At 43.1% G+C, this 19473-nt stretch overlaps 1 protein-coding gene across 1 annotated transcript in view; it reads right to left on the bottom strand.

Moving 5' to 3' along the window:
- Arhgap10 (Rho GTPase activating protein 10) overlaps positions 1–19473 on the bottom strand; it is a 157771-nt gene that overhangs the window by 81770 nt on the left and 56528 nt on the right. Inside the window, exons 12-14 of the mRNA XM_050123185.1 lie at positions 15750–15824; positions 9824–9911; positions 3220–3278 (exon numbers count right to left, since the gene is read on the bottom strand). Of these exons, the coding sequence (XP_049979142.1) occupies positions 3220–3278; positions 9824–9911; positions 15750–15824 (222 nt within the window). The remainder of the gene's footprint in view (positions 1–3219; positions 3279–9823; positions 9912–15749; positions 15825–19473) is intronic.

Genomic DNA, 19473 nt, shown 5'->3' with positions numbered 1-19473 from the left:
ACACACAGCTTCAGCCTGTCCTCCTGTGGGCCTCATCTACTGTGAAGTGAACACTTCCAGCTAAGCGAAGCAGGAGACATTACAAACTCAATCCCTGTAATGCCCACATGTCCGCATTCTTCCCCGTGTGTGCTTCCCAGCAAGAATCGAATGGAATGCTCTGGTTAAGCAAATACCATGCACTGGATCCTACACTGTCTCTCATTAAAAATGGCTTTGGTTATTCAGTGCTGCACAAGTAGCCTGGCTATAAAAAGCAAACACACAACACAGAAACACAAGTATTCTAGTTTGAGCAACAGTTGGAAGGCAACAGTTGGAAGCTGGTTTTAAAGACACAACACCAGACTGGTACCCAGGATTAAGCTATCTACTTCATGTTAAGTCCAGCATGAGTCCAACCCAGCAGGATGGTCCATGCTCACCACTGACTATAGAACACAGACTACATCATTCTCAAGAGCAACAGGCTTCACAGGGGAAGGCTTTCAGGTAGCTGCTACCGGCTTTGCACAGTAGACACAATCCTTTCAATTCAAGGCACTTGTAGCTTATGGATTTCTAGCCCCCAAAGCAGAGCACAGTATCTCGTAGATAGGTGCTTCTGGTTCTTTTAGTAAAGCCCAACAAGTGCAGTCAACAGTTAAGGCTTTTGAATTTCTAAGATTGAAAAATGTTTCCGATGAATTCAGTACAGAACAGTTGAGTTTTTCTTTGACAATAAGAAACAAAAAGATACACACACTTTGTAGCGAGAATACAAACAAAATTCTTATCTTCTTCGTGTTATCAACTTGAGAAGCTCACATTCTCAACAGAAAATGATAGGAATAAAATAAATAAAACGATGAAAGGAAAAGAAGGGGCCAGCGAAGCCTGACGCCCCTTCAGTGAAGGTGAGAGCATGCTCTCCGCATCCAGAACACACAGAAACCGCCACACAGTGGGAAAGAATCAGTTAGTTCCCATGCTGGCATGACGGGCAACCACAAAGGCTGGCTGTGTGGGGTCACTTTAATCTCCAGTTGAGCTCGCAGACTTGTAGCAAAACCAGGTAAGCTGCACCGCTTTCAACGGAAAATGAGTTTAACCACAATCCCAATTCACCAGTATTCAAAAAGAGGAGAGTAACTTTGGCCATCTGATTTCTGTAACTGCACTCAATTCTTATAAGCACATATGCAAAATGCAAGAGGATCTGCTCCCACGCCCCTTCCCAGGAGGCACTGAGTACTAGAGGGCAGGTACTCACAAGGGAGGGAAAGGAGAAGTCAAACTCTGCCCTAAACACACTGGACCGAGTAAACCCATTTAGCACGTGTAGCTTTCCTCATTAAACCAGATTAGTGTGGGTCCCTTTCAACAGCTACTGCACGGAGGTGCAAATCCATGCCAACTACAGGAGCTGCAGTATTCCTTTATAATAGCCCTGTCATACAAATCAGCATGAAAACTCTGATAGCAAGGCCACACGGGCAGGAAACTAAACTCTGGGTACGGACCCAACAGGTGACAGAACTATTCCATCTACCTGGCTCTTTACAACACACAGTTTAATAGACCAGCAAACCCCACCATCTGGGGCCTCGTTACCTCCTAATGGGTAGGAGCTTCCTCACCTGATAAAAGACATTTGCAATTAGGATTCTGAACACTCCACTGTTAGTCATACATGGTAATAAGTCTCATGACACTAACTTGTGTAATGTAAAACCTCATTCCATAATCACTCTTTCTCCAGAATGCAAAAACTCAGAGATGCAGGCTGACGCTCCTCAGCTTTTCCAGGATATATGATGAGCAACCTGAAACTTTCCTCTAGCTAAATTTAATTTCTTTCTTGTTTGCCAAAAATGCCACAGGGAAGAAATCAAAACAACTAAGCATTTGCTTGTGTTTTTGCCAAGAAAACCTTCCCCCACTTCCTTGATCAGACAAATCTTTTTTGAAATAACTCTCAACACAACTGTATTCTGCCCTTTCTCAAAAGCTTTCTCTCTGTGTGCAGTTTAATACAGCCAACACAGTGACTCTTTCCGCAACAAATTAGGAATCTCACAGTCTGGAGCTGCAACCTCACAGGAAGGCAACATTAAAGGCCATGTTCAGGCAGCAGTGGCATAGGGCCCAAGGAGATTGCTGTAAGTTTTCCAACAGATTAAAGTCCAGGGGGGGGGGGGCAATTTCAGCTACTGTCAATGAGCCTATGGAAACCAATACTGCAGAGTCCAGCCAGTGGAGGAGCTAAGTTTTAATTTTAAGTAATGGCCTCTACAATCTATCAAGTTACTTTATATGTAAGCCTCACTCTCAATGTCCTTAACTCTGAATCAGCTAACAGCAGTACCCTTCAGAAGAATGATCAAGCGTACTGAGGATAAAAACAGAGTTGTACGGCAAAAACATACCCAGTTCTGTCTGCACCAAACACACACTCTCATCATACTGCAGATACACAGAATGGGCACGAACAAACACTCATGGGTACAGGAGTCAAAAACTACCTAACTTCACATTAAAATTCACCAGCTCTTGGCCTTTTTCACTCAACATGTAGCCTATATGATTCATTATCAAGTAGTTTGTGCTTCTGGCATTATCTCATAATAATCCTTCTGTCTGTGTTGTCTATATAAATGTCTTTGTAAGTGAAACTATCTCCAGATTATACCGTCTCCAAATCCATTATCTATTCAACCCCCTAAAAGCTGAATATTGATCAGCCTGTTCTATAGTATTCTGTTCGTGCCAATACCAGGTATCCATAGTGTAATGAAGACAGAACTGGCCCTGGAGTCAAGAATCTGCTGTGGCCTTACACATTTAGTTTCTGCCAAAGCAAAGAAGGAATGGGTACCTGTTAATGTCCACGCATGATCCGCTACCAAATCTTTTTGCTTGCTTTTTTTTAAAATTATTTATTTTTATTTTATGTGCATTGGTATTTGCTATAAGTGTCAGGTCCCCCGGAACTGTAATTACTGACAGCTGTGAACTATCAAGTGAGTACTGGGGATTGAACCTAAGTCCTTGCAAGAGCAGTCAGCGCCCTTAACCACTGAGTCATCTCCCCAGTCCCTGCTCACTTCCACCTAAAAGTGATCTCTCCTTTCAACACAGATGGTAACACTATTAAGTTAAACTTTCATGTGGAAGTTGTTAATGTGTGCACACCATCAACCACAAACCTGAGTCTTTGTATATCCACATAATACTTACTGGCTGGAACAATGAAGTCTCTGTGTAACTCATAGGTCATAAGAGGTTCTGGAAGACTCCTGGGGTGGGGGAGGAAACAGTTCAATTACCAAATGATCCAAACAGGCATCACCGAGTTACTTATAACATTACATTAAACTGCTTGTGCGTGTCTGAGTTAACCTTTAAATACCAAAAGATAAGGAAACCACAACACGAACTGGTGATTGTCCTGGACGCTGCCAACTCCTAACCAATAACAAGTTCTTATCAGGTCAACACTTCATATCTAATCTCGGAAAGTGTCTGAACATCTATCTGCAAATAAAGTTTCATATACTAATATTTTAATGTAAATATTTTATATAACCAAATATAAGCAGTTTTGAAAGCATCTTTAAAACATTAATATCAGGGGCTGGAGAGATGGCTCAGTGGTTAAGAGCATTGCCTGTTCTTCCAAAGGTCCTGAGTTCAATTCCCAGCAACCACATGGTGGCTCACAACCATCTGTAAAGAGGTCTGGCGCCCTCTTCTGGCCTTCAGGCATATACACAGACAAGAATATTGTATACATAATAAATAAATATTAAAAAAATTAATATCAAAATAATACACAGAAAATGTTAAAGAATTTTAAAACAAATCCTCTCCTCTGATATTTCTGTTAAAATAACTGGTTTTCATTTTTATGCCTAAATACATATAGAGCACTTGTTCTCAACCGTGGGTCGTGACCCTTTTGGGGTCACACAGCAGACATCCTTGCATATCAGACATATACATTATGATTCATTACAGTAGCAAAGTTAGAGCTATGAAGTACAGCAAAAAAAGTTTTAAGGTTGGGAGTCACCACAACCCCCTGTATGAAAAGGTCTCAGCATTAGGAAGGCTGAGAACCACTGATTCAGAAGAAACATTTAAAAAGAAAATCGATGGCTTTGTAATCTATCGCTATGAAACAGTGGGATAAAATCAAATTGGTAACAATGTAAAAATATATACAGCACTTGGTTTTTTTTTGCAAACTGCATTATGCGAATAGTAGCGGATTTTATCCTGTGAGTAACACAATGTCTACTCTGGAGGCCACGGGGCCATAAACCTGGGGCTCGGAACTGCCCTGATTGTTTAAAAACACAACCAAAGACACACGTGCACTTAAGCATGCACGTGTGCACTCACACACTTAAACATTTATGCAAAAGCTGCAAACAGTGCAGAGACAAGGGAGGCTCTTCCATGTAGACAAAAGGGTGGACTTCATGAGAACAGAACAAGCTTTCGCTCACAGATCAAGCAACAACGCTTCAAACACAAGCAAAATCTGACAAGACTACATGGAGAAGGCAAACCCACAGCTGCGGGCAGAGGTGGGAATTGGAAGCAGGAGAAAGAAAATTAGTGAGGACACAGAAAGTCTGAGTAAAACTACCCACCCCTTCACCTAAGTCAGGCGCTTTAATGAAATGACTGTCTACCTAAAAGCAGTATACAAAGATCAGAACACATGGGCAATTTGCTTTGTAAGACAAACTATATTCTTGGCTATGAAACAAATCTTTATCAATTATTGAAAGTTTAAGTCATAGGCAGCTCACTCTTTGGCTTCAATAAAAACAGAGGAGCTGAGGAGATGGTATGGAAAGCACCTGTGACAAACATGGGGTCACATCAAAAGCAGAGTGTGGTGCTACAATGTATCAGCCAGTTCTGAGGAGGCAGTGGCATAAGGACCTGCCCAGGGCTTACTGACCGACCAATCAGTAAGCTCCAAGTTCAATGGACTGAATATCCTATCTCAAAAAAAGAAGGGAGTGACAGCCAAGGCCACACTTCAACTAAGGATATTCACAGACGGTGAATAAGTTCACACAGCAAGAAAATTCTGGACACTGAGGAAGTTCACACTAACGACTGAAGTAAGAAAAGCCAACCGTGTTCAGCAGACACAGAGGGAGCAGGACCTGCGCGCTTTCGGCGGGCAATGCATCTCATCTGGAGAAGCCATGCAGTTTCCAGGAAAGCTAAGCACATATCTCCACATGGTCCAGGAGTGTGCCCACTAGGATTCATCCGAAAGAAATGAAAGTCTTTGTCTCTACCAAGATTTCAACAGACATTTAAGTATCTTTACACACAAGAGCCAAGAGCTACAGACCACCCAAACGCACAGCGATAGATCAGTGGATTTCAGCATGCCACAACAATGATTCCAATAAGTGAAGCTGACATCTTTGAAGTACATACTGAAAACTTGCACTTATAAAGATCATAATCGTGTAAATTAACACACAAAGACAGAAGGCAGGTAAATGCTCCTACTGATGAGGCCATGATGAGGGAGGAAAGGAGACTGGAAGAAAAGCTCAGACGGGTGATGGACAGGCTCAGCTCCCTGATTGTGATGACGGCCCACAGGTGTATAGAGACACCAAGTTATGAGAATATATACTATAAATATGTGCAGCTCACTCCAAATAGTTATTCTTCAAAAAAAAGCTGTAAAAGGTACATACACCTGAGTGTTTCTACTTAGAATAAAAAATACCCATGAGATTCACCAAGAGAAGCTATTCAAAAATCAAAGCTACATAAAAATATGTTTTAGGACATATTTTTCAGTGTACCCAGACACACAAAGCAGAACTTGCCAACAAGGGCAACCGAAGACTGAGGGAGCTAATTGCCTTGGCGCTCTCTCTCCACCCTCCTTCCCTCACTAACTAAAGAGAAGCATTCCCTGTGACATCGCAGCCTCAACCAGGAGGAAGATGTTCTCGGGGTTTCATTTCAAAGTACAGACCAGCAGAAAGTCCTGAGGGAAACGAAAGGTTACCCATTTGCACAGAAGGAAAGTTCGGGTGCTGGGTCAAAAGGAAAGAAGCATACTTAGCAACACCATGGAGAGCATTTCTCCTCCAGGAAGACTGAATTTGTGTCTAAGTATCTTCTGCCAGCTACTTCTATCACTGCCATATGTCTAGCTGGCAATACTACATAAAAATAAATATCATTGATGCTAGGGAAGCAGTAATAGAAATGACAAGTTCTCATCCAGATTCTTTTAGCCTGACTCACTGCACGGCTCAGCCTCCCACCAGACATGTATTCCAGCCACCCCTCTCCACCACCCGCTGGGATCTGCTGGAGGATATAAATCATAATATTTACTCAAGCTGCTGTTTCCTTCCTTAAAGACCCATTCCAATTTCCACACTTAAAAGAGGTTTCCCCCAGGTAAGGTTCCCTTGACCAGAAACACCACAAACAGCTCACTTTTTGCCTAACAATGGGAAACTGTGGCAAGGAACACATCACTGGCCATCAAAACCACAGCCTGCCTGGACAGGACATCACTGGCATGGGGGTGGGGAGAGGTGGGGGGACACGGGTGGGGACGGGCGAGGACGGGCCTGGGATTCGGGCCTCTCACACAGAGAAGTACAACACTGCCCCAGGTCAGCAGAAGACAAAAGAGGTACCATGCATAGGTTCACTATGACTGTTTTCTTTTTCCAAGACACAGCCAGGCTGCTCCCCCTGCTTTCCAAATCTACCTGGTGCTTTGACAGGACCCTTCCTCTGTCTCCAGCTTAGCATCGATATTGTGGCACGCAATTTGCAGCGAGTATTCAAAGGCGAATGGTTAAGAAGAAAACAACTCTAAAGTTCCGCACTAGGTCCTGGTGCTGTAAGTGGCAGAGCTGGGATTTCAACGCCGCCCGGCCAGCTGACTCCAGACCTCTACCCCATCCAAAGAGCAACAGTCAAAAGAAATATAATTGTTCTGCCCACAACTCTGAAGGAATATGGAGGTAAAAAAAAAAAAAAAGTCAAGTTTTCTCCCACTTAAAACAAGAACCAGAAGAATAAACCAATCACCTAATCCTAACTGATGCACCCGCGGTGGCTGAGCACAGCACAGGAGCAAAGATGGCAGCCAACCTTGTGCATCTCCCAAAGCTTCTGCTGTCCTGGGATAACCATTAACACAGGCAGAACGCCTAGATTCAACAGATTTAGGACTAAGTTGTATAATAGCAGCGTCTCAGAATATTTTCTGTATGCAATGTCTAATTTAAAGTGGAATTCAATGGAATACAGCAATGTTCTGAGAAAACGGCAAATAACGCGACACAAGATCAGAAGGAACTAGCTCCAGAGAGGATCAAGATCCAAAAGTTAAGTGTGCATAAGAAGTCTCTTGGTTATCAAGTTAACTCCCTACAAGGGAAAAGAAAGGGGCCCCATGGAACAAGAAGCAGAAAGCGTAATTTACTACCAAGAGTTCAATGTTTTTTCTCAAGCTTTCCATTGATAACTGTCATTTTGGTCAATTTCTCCTTCTGCACGAGGCATAATATACCAAACAGCAAATGGATCCAAGGCTACCAGAATGGAGCACGCACAATTCACCCTGTTTGTATCCCATCCACTCTTTCCTTGGCCCCTCTAACAGGGGTTTTCTCAACTTCAGCACTACTGCCATTCAGGATCAAACAATTCTCTAGGGAAGGAGGGGGAAGGGTGTTCTATGATTGCAGCTCATTTCCAACCTCCATCTACCAGGTATCAGTAATACTCCCTCCAGTAACTGTGACAATTGGGGGGGGATGGTGTATGACAGTCTCCATGGACAGCTTAGCAGTTAAGCTGGCTGACTGCTTTTCCAGAAGACCCAGGTTCAGCTTCCAGAGCCCACACGACAGCTAAGAATCCTATGTAACTCCAGTTCCAAAGGGATCTGATGCCCTCATCTGGCCTCCGTGGACACAGCACATGCATGGTACATAGACATACGTGCAGGTAAAACATCCATACACATAAAATAAAAATAAATAAACCGCAAAAAAAAGTATGCATGTATCATCAAAAATCCTCTAGATGGCCGACCAGCCCTAGGTGAGAACACAGCTGGAATGCCTCAGTGACATGATGGGACACCACAGTGAACAGTGCACATGAAATTCCATCTCTCCAGGGAGCATACAGCCACCCGCCCAGACGGGCTCACGCAATACGATCCGCATCTAAACCACAGTCACGGATACTAAGGATGGATGTCAGCGTTAGTGTTTGCTCCAGTAACAACTGAGAGTAACAATAATGCACACAATAAATTTAAAAAGGAAAACTTTCTTTATATGAAATGCTCAAAAGCTTAATGGATCCCTGAACCCTATGCCAAATTTTAGTAAGACTTGAGAAGGAGGACAAACAGGCAGCAGCAAGCAGCTGACTGAGAGAACAGGAAGAGAGCTGCATGGCCTGAAGCAGCACGGCGAGTCATGGGGATTCATCAGACACCCTCTCTGGATCTCCGAATCTGAAATACCCCGTCTTAAAACTCACAAATTAGATCCTTTCGTGCTCATGGAAGCCGACGTACTGCTACATGAACACCAGGCTACAACTGTATCAGCACCTTACATCTGCCCTGCACTGGGCAAGCACAGACACCTCTCACCCTTTCTGCTGCAGAAACATCAAACCTCAAAGAGCCCGGGCACAGACTTCCCGCCAGAACTGTAGCTCCCTGTTGTTGCTGTCAGTGAACCCCAGCTTTGCAATCACTGAGTGATGTGGGAAGGTCATTTGTCTATCTGTTGCTTTCATTGGTTAATTAATAAAGAAACTGCTTGGCCTGATCGGTCAGAACATAGGTGGGTGGAGTAGACAGAACAGAATGCTGGGAATGAGGTCAGACGCAATGGAGCCAGCTGCCAGGTCAGACATGCTGAATCTTTCCTGGCAAGCCACCACCTTGTGGTGCTACACAGATTATTAGAAATGGGTTAATCAAGATGTGAGAGTTAGCCAAGAAGAGGCTAGATATAATGGGCCAGGCAGTGTTTAAAAGAATACAATTTGTGTGTTGTTATTTCCGGGGCAAAGCTAGCCACGCGGGAGCCGGGCGGGATGAAAAGCAGGCCTACTTGCCTCCTCACTACAACTGAGCTCCTTTATTCACAACGAAACAACAGCCAAAGCACGGGATGCTTCTCCGATTCCAGCCCTACGTTATTCTCTGTAATAAAAGATCTTAAATTTTCTTAAAACCTCAAGTAGACTTTTTAAATACTTTTATGTCCAATCACATACTGTTCTATTCAAGATAGCTAAATTAAAGCAAAGTCTTCACTTTAACTTAAAACATAAACAAAAGATTCCCTGTTGCTACACGTATATAATAGAAGTGTTCTCCAAGTATTTCAGGGTCCAAGCTTCTCTGCTGCAGTTTACTTGGTAATGATGTTTGCAGTGGTTTGAATGAGAATGACGCCACAGGCTCATCTATTTGAACGTGTGGTCCCCAGTGAATGGAACTATTTGGGAAGGATTAGGAGGCGTGGCCTTGCTGGAGAAAGTGTCATTGGGCTGGGCTGTGAGGAGTCAAAAGTCATGTCAGGTCCAGTTCCCATCCCCTCCCTCCCTATGTGTGTCTGAAACTGTAAGCAAGCCCTCCATGGCCATGGTGTCTCTGCACAGCAACAGAGAATGCTCCTCACTACTGGTGGCTCCATCTCCTGGAATGTCATCGTGTATCTCACAGACTTTCTCCTTGTCAGTGGGTGACAACAGTCATGGCTGCTCCTGTGGACAAGGGACAGGGCCTCACCTCAGATACTGTTTCAAGGCACTGGTTACCGTCTTCACTTCCCAATCTACGGAACTCTCCAGGTCCAGCTCGTTGCATGTTTTTTCATCTGGTGAACAAGCAAAAATAAAAAATTCGTTAAAAATCTGGCCATCCAAAGTACTGACTACCTCACAAGACTTCCTACTTTAAGTGGCTAAAACAACAGATAATCAATCCTGGAGTTTCTCAGGGAAAGTATACTATGCCATAATAGCATTAAGCTGCCCCATATGACCAGACATTTCTAGAACTTTAGAAGTCTCCAGGAGAGATCAAAGCAAAAGGATCTAAAATATAGACCACGGGTGCAGATGAATGAAACCAGGCACGGCAGTCCAAGAAGCCAGCTCAGGGGATGCGGACGGCGATAGCCTGGAGCACGTGGTGCCATGAGCAGAAGGGGTAAGGTTTATCTCCGATGGCACTGGTACTATTCCCTGTGCTCTCCCATAAGAAACACTGTCGCCATGAAGGTAAACTGATGATTAAAATGGCAGAATGCCAGTGGGCGAGGCAGCGGTCTGGTCTCACATCCCGGTATTTGTATTCCTCCAACATATGATCAACCCAAACGGAAACACAACGGAAGCTCAATTGTAAACGTGTCAATATTCCATGTTAGTACATTAACATATAACTTTTATTTCTTTGTATTAGTTAAAAAATTATTTGCAATGAAGATATAAAGTAAAAACAAAATCACTTAAGATTTCACTTAAATCCTTAGGCAAAAGGATGTATGTCAGTAACCCCGCATTACTGCACTGCAATCCACTTACCTATCCAGAACACTAGCTGCCTCTGGTAGCACTCAGCATTCGCTATCAATTAAACTAGCTTCCTTTGTCCTAAAAGTGTGTTGCTGATATTTTATTTCTAAATGCTCTGTTTTAGAAAAAACTAGTGTTCTAAAGAAAAAGTGTGCAAGTACAGGAAGGAAGAAGAAGGGAGGTAGAGAGGGAGGGAAGGAGGGAAGGAGGAAGGGGGGAGGGAGGGAGGGAGGGAGGGAGGGAGGGAGGGAGGAGGGGAAGGGGGGAGAAGTTTGCGGTATTTAATCCAGGTTAAAATAAAATGACAGGACAGCAGGAAAGGCAAACATTCTGAGGACAGTGCCACTCTTGTCCGCCTGGGCCAGCATTCCCAGCCCAGCAGGCAGCCTGGGTCTTCCACAGCTGAGCTTTAATGCTGCACCAGTAGGAAACATTGAGCCATCTCAAGCAAGGAGTCCCAAATCCTCATCTACACCAAGGAGATCTAAGCACAGTAAACTTTCCAATAAACTAGGGTGAGCATGTTAACATATCAAGGACATGGGCAGAGCTACATGAATTATTAAAAGCAGCAGATCACTGCCACCGCCAAGTCACTGAAAGCAAGGGCATCCCATGGTGATACGCTCCCAAAAGGAAGGAGGCAGAAAGCAGGATCTAAGGAAGAGTGTGAAACCACCACTAGAAACCTACTTTGTTTCCCAAACTCCTAAACTTCTGGAATACTCTGTCTCCCGCATTGCAGAATAAGGCGTCAACTAAAACAAAGAACTAACTGGTCATCTCCAGATTTCCTCCCGCCTTACACCACATTTGCCTCTGCCGGGAAAAAGGACCTTGTTGGCTGTTCCTTTTTAAAAGCACTATAAAGGGAAGGCTGTCAAAGTGGGACCACCACCCTAGTGAGCATGCTGCCTGAAAAGCTGCAGGCATGGGCAGGATGCAACAGAAGGATGACTGTCCATGTGGGACTCAAACGTTCAGGAAGTAAAACAGGAAGTGATGGCTACTTTACAGCCACAACATCACACACGCGAAGCCAATTACTCCAAGGCCTGGAGACTTTTTAGGCACTCCAGCATGTCTTGATTACAGCAACTGCCAGCAATATGCAATAAACTCCAGCAATGACAACTGACACCGATTACATTCCGATCAGTCCCTGTGATCCAGAACCCATTTGTTACCGAGCCTGTCAGACAAGCCACAGACTTGTTCGAGAAATCAAATTAAGCACCCTGATTAAAGATGCAATCCTTTATAACTAGGACCAAATAATTCTGTCCTAACGGCTTTGCCAGCCAATTACTTCTGTAACTGAATATTCTGTTTCTCATTAAATCAATTATTTAAATCTCATTTTAACATACAAGTCAGATAACATTTTTAATAAACTTGCTACAAGCAAATCACCATTTTAAGATCCAAGGGGCTTCTAAAGGAACTCTTTTGTTTTTCTACTTTCTACCAAATTATCAGCCTATATTTTGAGATTCATATTCTTTCCATGGAAAACTGAGCCATCCTTGTAAATTCACAGAACAAAAACAGCTGTCATATCAGAAGTTAATGACTGTATGTCTATATAACTAATCATCTATTAAATGTTCACTGTTTTCAAATAACTCAATCATACCTGGCAGTCCTTTGCAATCGGCGAGCCATGTGGAATTTGTTAATTCACTTAGGATTCACACCTAAAATATGTCTAGAGTTTTCATTTAGAATGTGTGTTCTAGCATAAGTGAAGGGGACTTGTGTTTCCTTCCTCACCAAAGTGCAACCTAACTCATTAGTTAAAAGCCTAAACTGACAAGCACAGACTTGAAGAGCTGGCATCTCTGATACTATATGAATGTTTCCTTATTGCATAAGCACTAGCCATTCCTGTGAGGCTGGAAGGATGCACCCCATGCTCACCGCAAAGCATCCCTTACACAGACCAACATGGACGTGGGCCAATTCCCTTTTTTTTGAATACTTGAAAAAACAAAAAGTACAGTTTTTATAAATATGCTTTATCACCAAAAATCATGTTTCCAGCAGCATTGCTCATTTTGCCCAATCTATGTAAGAAAATTGCCCAACAAAGTAAACAAGAAAATATTTTAAATTATATATTCTGTTATGTTTGTTTGGTATGGTTCTGTGTCTAAAAAGAAATAAAACCACCCAAACTTTTGTACACTGGGCTGACAAATACCAAAGTCCACCAGATCACACATGCATAAGCACATTTTTCCCAGAATCCCCCTGGCTTTGTTCTTGCTTCATTCTAATGGGGAAGAAGGAAGATTATGAGCATGGCCAAGTTCTACTCTAACTATTGTGATTCATCTTTACACGACCGCCTCATTAAGAATTGGCACTGATTCTCCAAGATGCACCTGTCATTTTTTCCTTGCCTTCCTCATCAGCTACAAGTGTCTAATACTAAAAAAACAGAAAGAAAGGAAGAAACACTGTCTCCCAGATCGCTATGTGCCCTGACCTACAAACAGCAAAGGGACAGGGAAGGGAAGTGGCTTCCACACAGGAGAAGAGTTACTAAGCAGGCTCCAGGGAAGGCTGGGGAGAGCTTGAAAGTCAGCAGACACCACCTGCTGATCCCTGGGGAAGGGGACTAGGAAAAAAACAATTCCCAGAAAGGAAGACTGGCCTCCTCCTGAACCTGGCCTGGAGAAGGGGGAAATGTCCTGAGAAGTTTCTGTCAGCTGACATCTCCTGGTGGCAGAAGAGGAGGGGGAGAGCATGAGGAAAGGGTGGGAAGGAGGAGAAGTTGGGGAGGTAGTGAGGAGAGGGGAAGGAGGGTGAGGGGGTGGGGAGGAGAAACAGTTTTATCTATTAATCTGAAACAGGAAAGGGAAGAATACCAGATGAGGGGACAATATACAAGAGACAAAACATATGCAAGCCTTGAGAACCTCAAACGTTTGTATCTCAGTATTTGAAGAATACTTAAAACACTTGAAACTGAAATGATAAAATTTCATGTAAAACTGGCAATCATTTTTATTTAAAAAAAATATAAACAGGTTTCAAGAACTAGACAATCAAGTAAACACAGGCCTCTGCTAAAAACATAAAATGGGTTGGAACTTCTTCCAGGAACTTTAAAAATTCAATTAGTTCTCATTTTTCATGAAGAAAATTCCATTGCCAATAAAATGTGCTCTGAAAAATTTTTCAAATTTGAAATGAACATATTACTTTTAAGATTGATTGGCTTTTAGAAGAAATTAAACATTTGGCAGGCTCATGTCCTTCTCCCTTTAGGATATAAACTTAACACAATGTAAAGCAAAAAATAAAGCGACAACATGTGCAGGATATGTTACACACGGTTATTGAAATGCTTTTTTAAATGGTATTAAATGACTGAATTTTGAATATTTAATCAAAATGAAGAGAATACCTGAAGAAAATGGTAAACTGATCAGTATGCTTAGACACCTGCATGGAGATGGACCTGTATGCACATACGGGGGTCAGAGGCTGACACCGAGTCACTGTTTGGCTAGACTGGCCAGCAAGCCCCTGGGACCTTCCTGTCTCTCCCGCAAGGCAGCACCGGAGTTCCAAGTGTCTGCAGCCCGCATAACGTCTATGTTGGCATTCGGAACTAAACTCAGGTCTTCTCTCTGAGGCAGCACACACTTAACCCTCTTGGCCATCTCGCAGACCTCTCGGGTCATGAATTTTTGAGGGCTTTAAAATTTTAAAATAACCTGTAATAAAGGCTGTCTTGAGATTTTTCCAAGAGCAGAGAAACTAACGTTAGAGTTACAATACTGTAAGTATAGGGCTTCTGAGACCAAGAGCAAACTTCAAGACAACTTAACTTGGGGTGACCACAGAAACAGACTCGTTCAATGTTTCTTTGAGCACGAACAAAGAAGTCATCAAAATTACGCCAGCATCCTTCCGGCCAATTCACTGTCAAAATGTGCCCTCTGGCCTAAATGCGCTCTGATAACAGCATCATCGGCCGGTCCTAAGCACTGGAACACCAAGCTGGTGTTTCTAATTTTAAAATTAACTAAAAGCAGATGCTGTGCGCCCAGTAAATTCTTCCAGCTGCTACTGCACCACTGGCAACCTGGCTGTTTAATCTGGAGCCCACTAACAGCAGAAAGGAAACTGTACCTGCCAGAACTGCACACCCAAGTTTAACCAGAGAGGCAAAAGATGGAAACAGCCCGTGAAAGCGAATATATTCTAACAAAGCTCTCCAAGTGAAGGTGGGCAATTTTCCCTGTGGTTCGTAGCTTGGAAAGTGCTTGCTCATGAAACCCCTGCTTCACAGAAAGCCCGGCAAGCTGCGCTCTCCGTAATGTGCCGGCTGGCTTTGTTCACCTTAGTTTATATTATACCTTCAAAACTGAGCTTTCAATACAGACATATCTAAATGAATTCCTGAACACACCTAAGGGCACTGTTAGTGTTGACTAAATAGAATAAAATGCTTATATAGCAAGGCCAAGATGGCAGGTTGGTTTGGTATCCAGGCCCTCCAAACTGATGAGCTATGATCACCCTCAAGGGCAGCCTGCTCTGGGGTAGGGGAGTCAGGAAGCATCTTACAGGTTGCACTGAACTGACAGCCACATATAATGCAAAAGAGCTTTATCAGTCACAGACTGTCTGGGCAAACAAAATGAATTCACTCTGGCTTCCTCCAGCCTGTGATGCCAGGAACATGGTGTCATCAGCACAGAAGGAGAAGAGCCTGCTGGGGACTGCAAACAAGGAATCCCGAGACACGGGCCTCCCTGGTCCAATGCGAGTCCCTGTGGCCTTGCTTAACCAAACGTATTGTCAAGATCACAGACTGGCAGTGTGGAAGCCGTGCAGGCGCAGATGCCTGACGGCTACTCTACTGTGAAAGGCAATGGTGAGAGGCACCTACCTATGGGCTACACAATTCTGCCTTCATTGCTTAATAACTAACAGGGATATGTATGACCTCAGCTGATGCAAACACTCGGCCTTGACCGAGGACACAATGCATCCAATTAAGTGGTACAGGAGAAGAATGTATTCATAAGTACACAAGAGACAACTCTGAAATATTAAATTGCAAAGTGAGTGAGCATAAACAATTAATGCATGGAAAAATGATTAAAGAGGCATACCCATCAACATACTCAGAAGTCTCTGGACCTTTGAACTCACCCCCACAACTCTGTACAATCCTTGGTCGTTTATACCTATTGAGAGAGAGACAAAATGTTAGCAAGTTATAAGATCATGGTATTTTAAACAGCTGCATTCAAAAATCTTTGATAACTCGCAATTGCAGCATTCCTTCATGTAGACTGTAAAAATATCAGACAAAACCAAATGCTCATCAGAGTTAGGTATATCAGCTCTGTATGTGTAAGTTATGACTGGAAAACAGCTCATAAAGCAGAATTCCAAGTGGATAAAAATGCCCAAAGTCAGTGTCAAGCACAAGTACTAAGAGAGCCCTGAAGGGAAGCCCCGTGAAGTCTCTGTAGATGCACTTCCGTGCTTTCCTTAATTTACTTGCCTACGCTTTTTCCTGGGATGTTTCAGACCTTTTACAAATACAGAGATTAGTACATATGAAGAAAGTATTTAGATGACCCTGATCAGTTTTTAAACAACAGAGCTGCCATATACTCCACCCAAATGAATAAATAACTCAACTTGATGTTCACTCTCCACTGAAACTGGAAAACCATGTGTCCTTGAGTACAAGAGACAACGGCAAAAGTTACCCAAGCGTAATTCCATATGCTGAGCATGTGTTGGGCAAGTCCTTCATGTGGATTTGCACATGCACAAACCAACTGCTAAGTAACACTTGGAAGTGATCAGAAAACTCCGATGGGCAATCAAGTTGGGTAAGTTATCCATCTCAAAGCTGCACACTTTAAAAGTTGTGAGTACCTTGTGTACAAGCTGTTTTAAGAGGAAGAAAGCGATAACACATGAAGCCTTGCAAAACTCAAGTAACAGTTGGAGCATGGAGCTCACTACAGCAAACTTACTACATCTATGCTTGAAAAGCCTCCTACCAAATAACACTCAGCAAGAACGGGGCTTTGTCTCCTTTCTTACAGAGTCACAGCTTTCTGACTGTGTATTTGCTTTCTGCACTACAAATGCTGGCGCTAACAAGAACACACTGACTGCCAAGGAAGTGCCTCTAACCCCCCCACCCCCCCAACTTCCAGAACACAAAAATCCAATCACCAAAGGTCATGGGATCTGCCCACAAGGACTACTCTTGTAACCTCCCTGCACATGGCGGCCAGTGCAGAGTCTAACAAGCGAGTCAGGAAACTCTGGCTTCTGGGTGGTCTATCTGGGAACACGGGCAGCATTCCTGTGCCATGCTAGGGTGGGAAGGAGATGATGTGAACACATCCTATAAATCGCAGCACACCACACACACAAGCTTTCACACTCATAGTCAAAATCAGTATTTTTTTTCTTTTGCCATTTATTCTTCTTTGGTTTAGGTGCATGTGATCATGTATGGAAGCCAAAGGCTAACATGAAGATTTCTTGGCCTCAAACTACTTCTCTACCCCAGTGTTTTCTCTGAACCTACATCTCACCATTATGAACAGACTTTTTGCCAAATACAAACAGATTAAATATTATAACTGTAGTTCTTGCTTGATACCTGTTTTGTTATATATAATTTTACAATGTTAAAGTTAAAACCTTCCTTTTTAACTACACAGCAAAGGGGAGATGATGTAGGGTGCCTTTCTGTATGCTGTGAATATATTTTATTACCATTAGTAATTTTTTAAAAAGGAAGAAGTTGATTAGGCCAATAGCTGGGCAGAATAGAACCAGGCAAGATGTGAGGTAACAAGTCATGAGTCTTGTGGGAAAATATAGAATAACAGAAATGGGTTAATTTAAGTTGTAAGAGCTAGTTAACAATAAGCCTGAACTAATAGGTCAAATAGTTTGTAATTCAGAAACTGGCTGGTGGGAGAGAAACTGTCGGCATCCCACAGCACTGTGATCACAGGCACATGGCACCATACTCTGATTCTATGCAGGTATGGGTGCAGAGGATCTGAACTCAGGTCCCAGGCCTACACAGTAAGCACTTTAATCACTGAGCCCTTACCCCCACACCAATGGTTTCCTTTTTTCTTCTTCTTTTTCTTCCTGGCAATACTGAGAATTGAATGTAAGCATCCAAGCATGCTAGGCAAGGGCTATGCCATCTAACTGTATCCCCAGCCCTTCCTAACTCATTTTCCTTTTTATTTTTATTTTTTTCCCACACAAGATTTCTCTGTGTAACAGCCCTAGGTTTTCTTGAACTCACTCTATAGACCAGTCTGGCCTCAAACTTACGGAGCTCCGTCTGCCTGTGCCTCCCTAGTGTGGGATTAAGCACTGCCCAACCCTTACTCATTTTCCTAGGTTCTCAAATTGTGTGTACAAGGTGGGGGGGGGGGCACTGGCAACAAAATCAAATGTGAAAAACAAGCATTTACATGTTAAACTTTTAATTCCTAACTGTGTTTAATTTTTTTTACCGCTATTTTTATGTTTTATGGCTGTTTTGCCTACACATATACGTGTATACAATATGCATGCAGTAGCCAAAGCGGCCAGAAAAGGACATCTGGTCCCCTGGAACTGGAGTTACCGTTGAGTCACCATGTGCATTCTAGGAATCAAACCCAGGTCCTCTGGGTAAGTAGTCAGTACTCTTAACCACGAGGCCATTTCTCCCGCATCCGTGTTAACACAGAAGGCCTTTAAAAGGTGTATTAATTTGAAACAGTCTATCAGGTGACTCTGATGTAACATGGCTTACATCATTAGAAGAAATGTATCTGGAAACAGACAGTTGTGGGGAGCAGACCACACCAAGATGCAAGTAGGAAAAAGTCAGCTATAGTCAAGGAAAAACCCACGGAAGACATAAGCCATGTCAGTGACTTTATACTGGAGTTCTAGCTCCCAGGGATGTAGGGGAGATCACTTCTGTGTATAAATCCTGCACCGTGTGGTCCTATAGTATGACAGCCTTAATACAAAGACTGATTCCCCTTCTCTCTCAATGGCCCACTGGAGCCAGGAGGGCAGAACTAGCCCAAGTCTAGACACATTTATCAAGACAGTGCCAATCCCAGCAGCAGAGATCCCCTCCCTAAGAAGGAATAGAGACACTAAGGACAGGGGGGAGGGAGATAGCATAGCCGTGCCAAGAACTAGAAAAAAAAAAAAAAAAAAAGGAATCTGCCAAGAAGCAAGAATTAGAACATTCACGTCTACAGCGGAAAGACTGAGCCTGCTCCCTTCCTACTCCCAGCAGGCTCACCCTGAGGGTTTTCACACCCCAGGATTTGTTCAGCACCACTCAGTTTAAGTAGTTTGACCTCAACGACAGAGTCAAGAGAGCAAGTCCTATTCTGAAGTCAAACAAATGCAAGCATTTATGAAAAGTGCCAGAAATACAGAGATGAAATAAGGATGTCACTTCAGCAAAGATAATCACTCTATGCTTGTAATTACTATCAGATAATTGATCAAGTTCAAATTCATCAACCTCGTGAGAACTAGAGTTAATTGCTAGTGCATAATAAAAGGTGCAAAGAAGAATTATAGCTCCTTAACACAGTTTTTCCTCTTTTTAATGAAACTTAAATAAGTCCTGTACAAAGGCAGGTTGGAAATGGCAGGTTAATAACCAAGTCTTCGGGCATTTTCTGCTTCTTCTCACGCTGTTCTTAAAGGCTGCAGACTAACTGACAAGAGACAGAGCACGCCTGTCTTCCAGGAGCACATACATGTTCACAGCAAGCAGCACAGCAATCAGACAGCTGAAGATGTAACAAACATGCCAAACGA

The sequence above is a fragment of the Alexandromys fortis genome, unplaced genomic scaffold (genome assembly GCF_014885135.2).
Source record: "Alexandromys fortis isolate MF-2015 unplaced genomic scaffold, M_Fortis_MF-2015_v1.1 scaffold_185, whole genome shotgun sequence".
Taxonomy (NCBI): domain Eukaryota; kingdom Metazoa; phylum Chordata; class Mammalia; order Rodentia; family Cricetidae; genus Alexandromys; species Alexandromys fortis.
The sequence above is the reverse complement of the archived record's forward strand: the minus strand, read 5'-3'. Positions and strand labels throughout refer to the sequence as shown.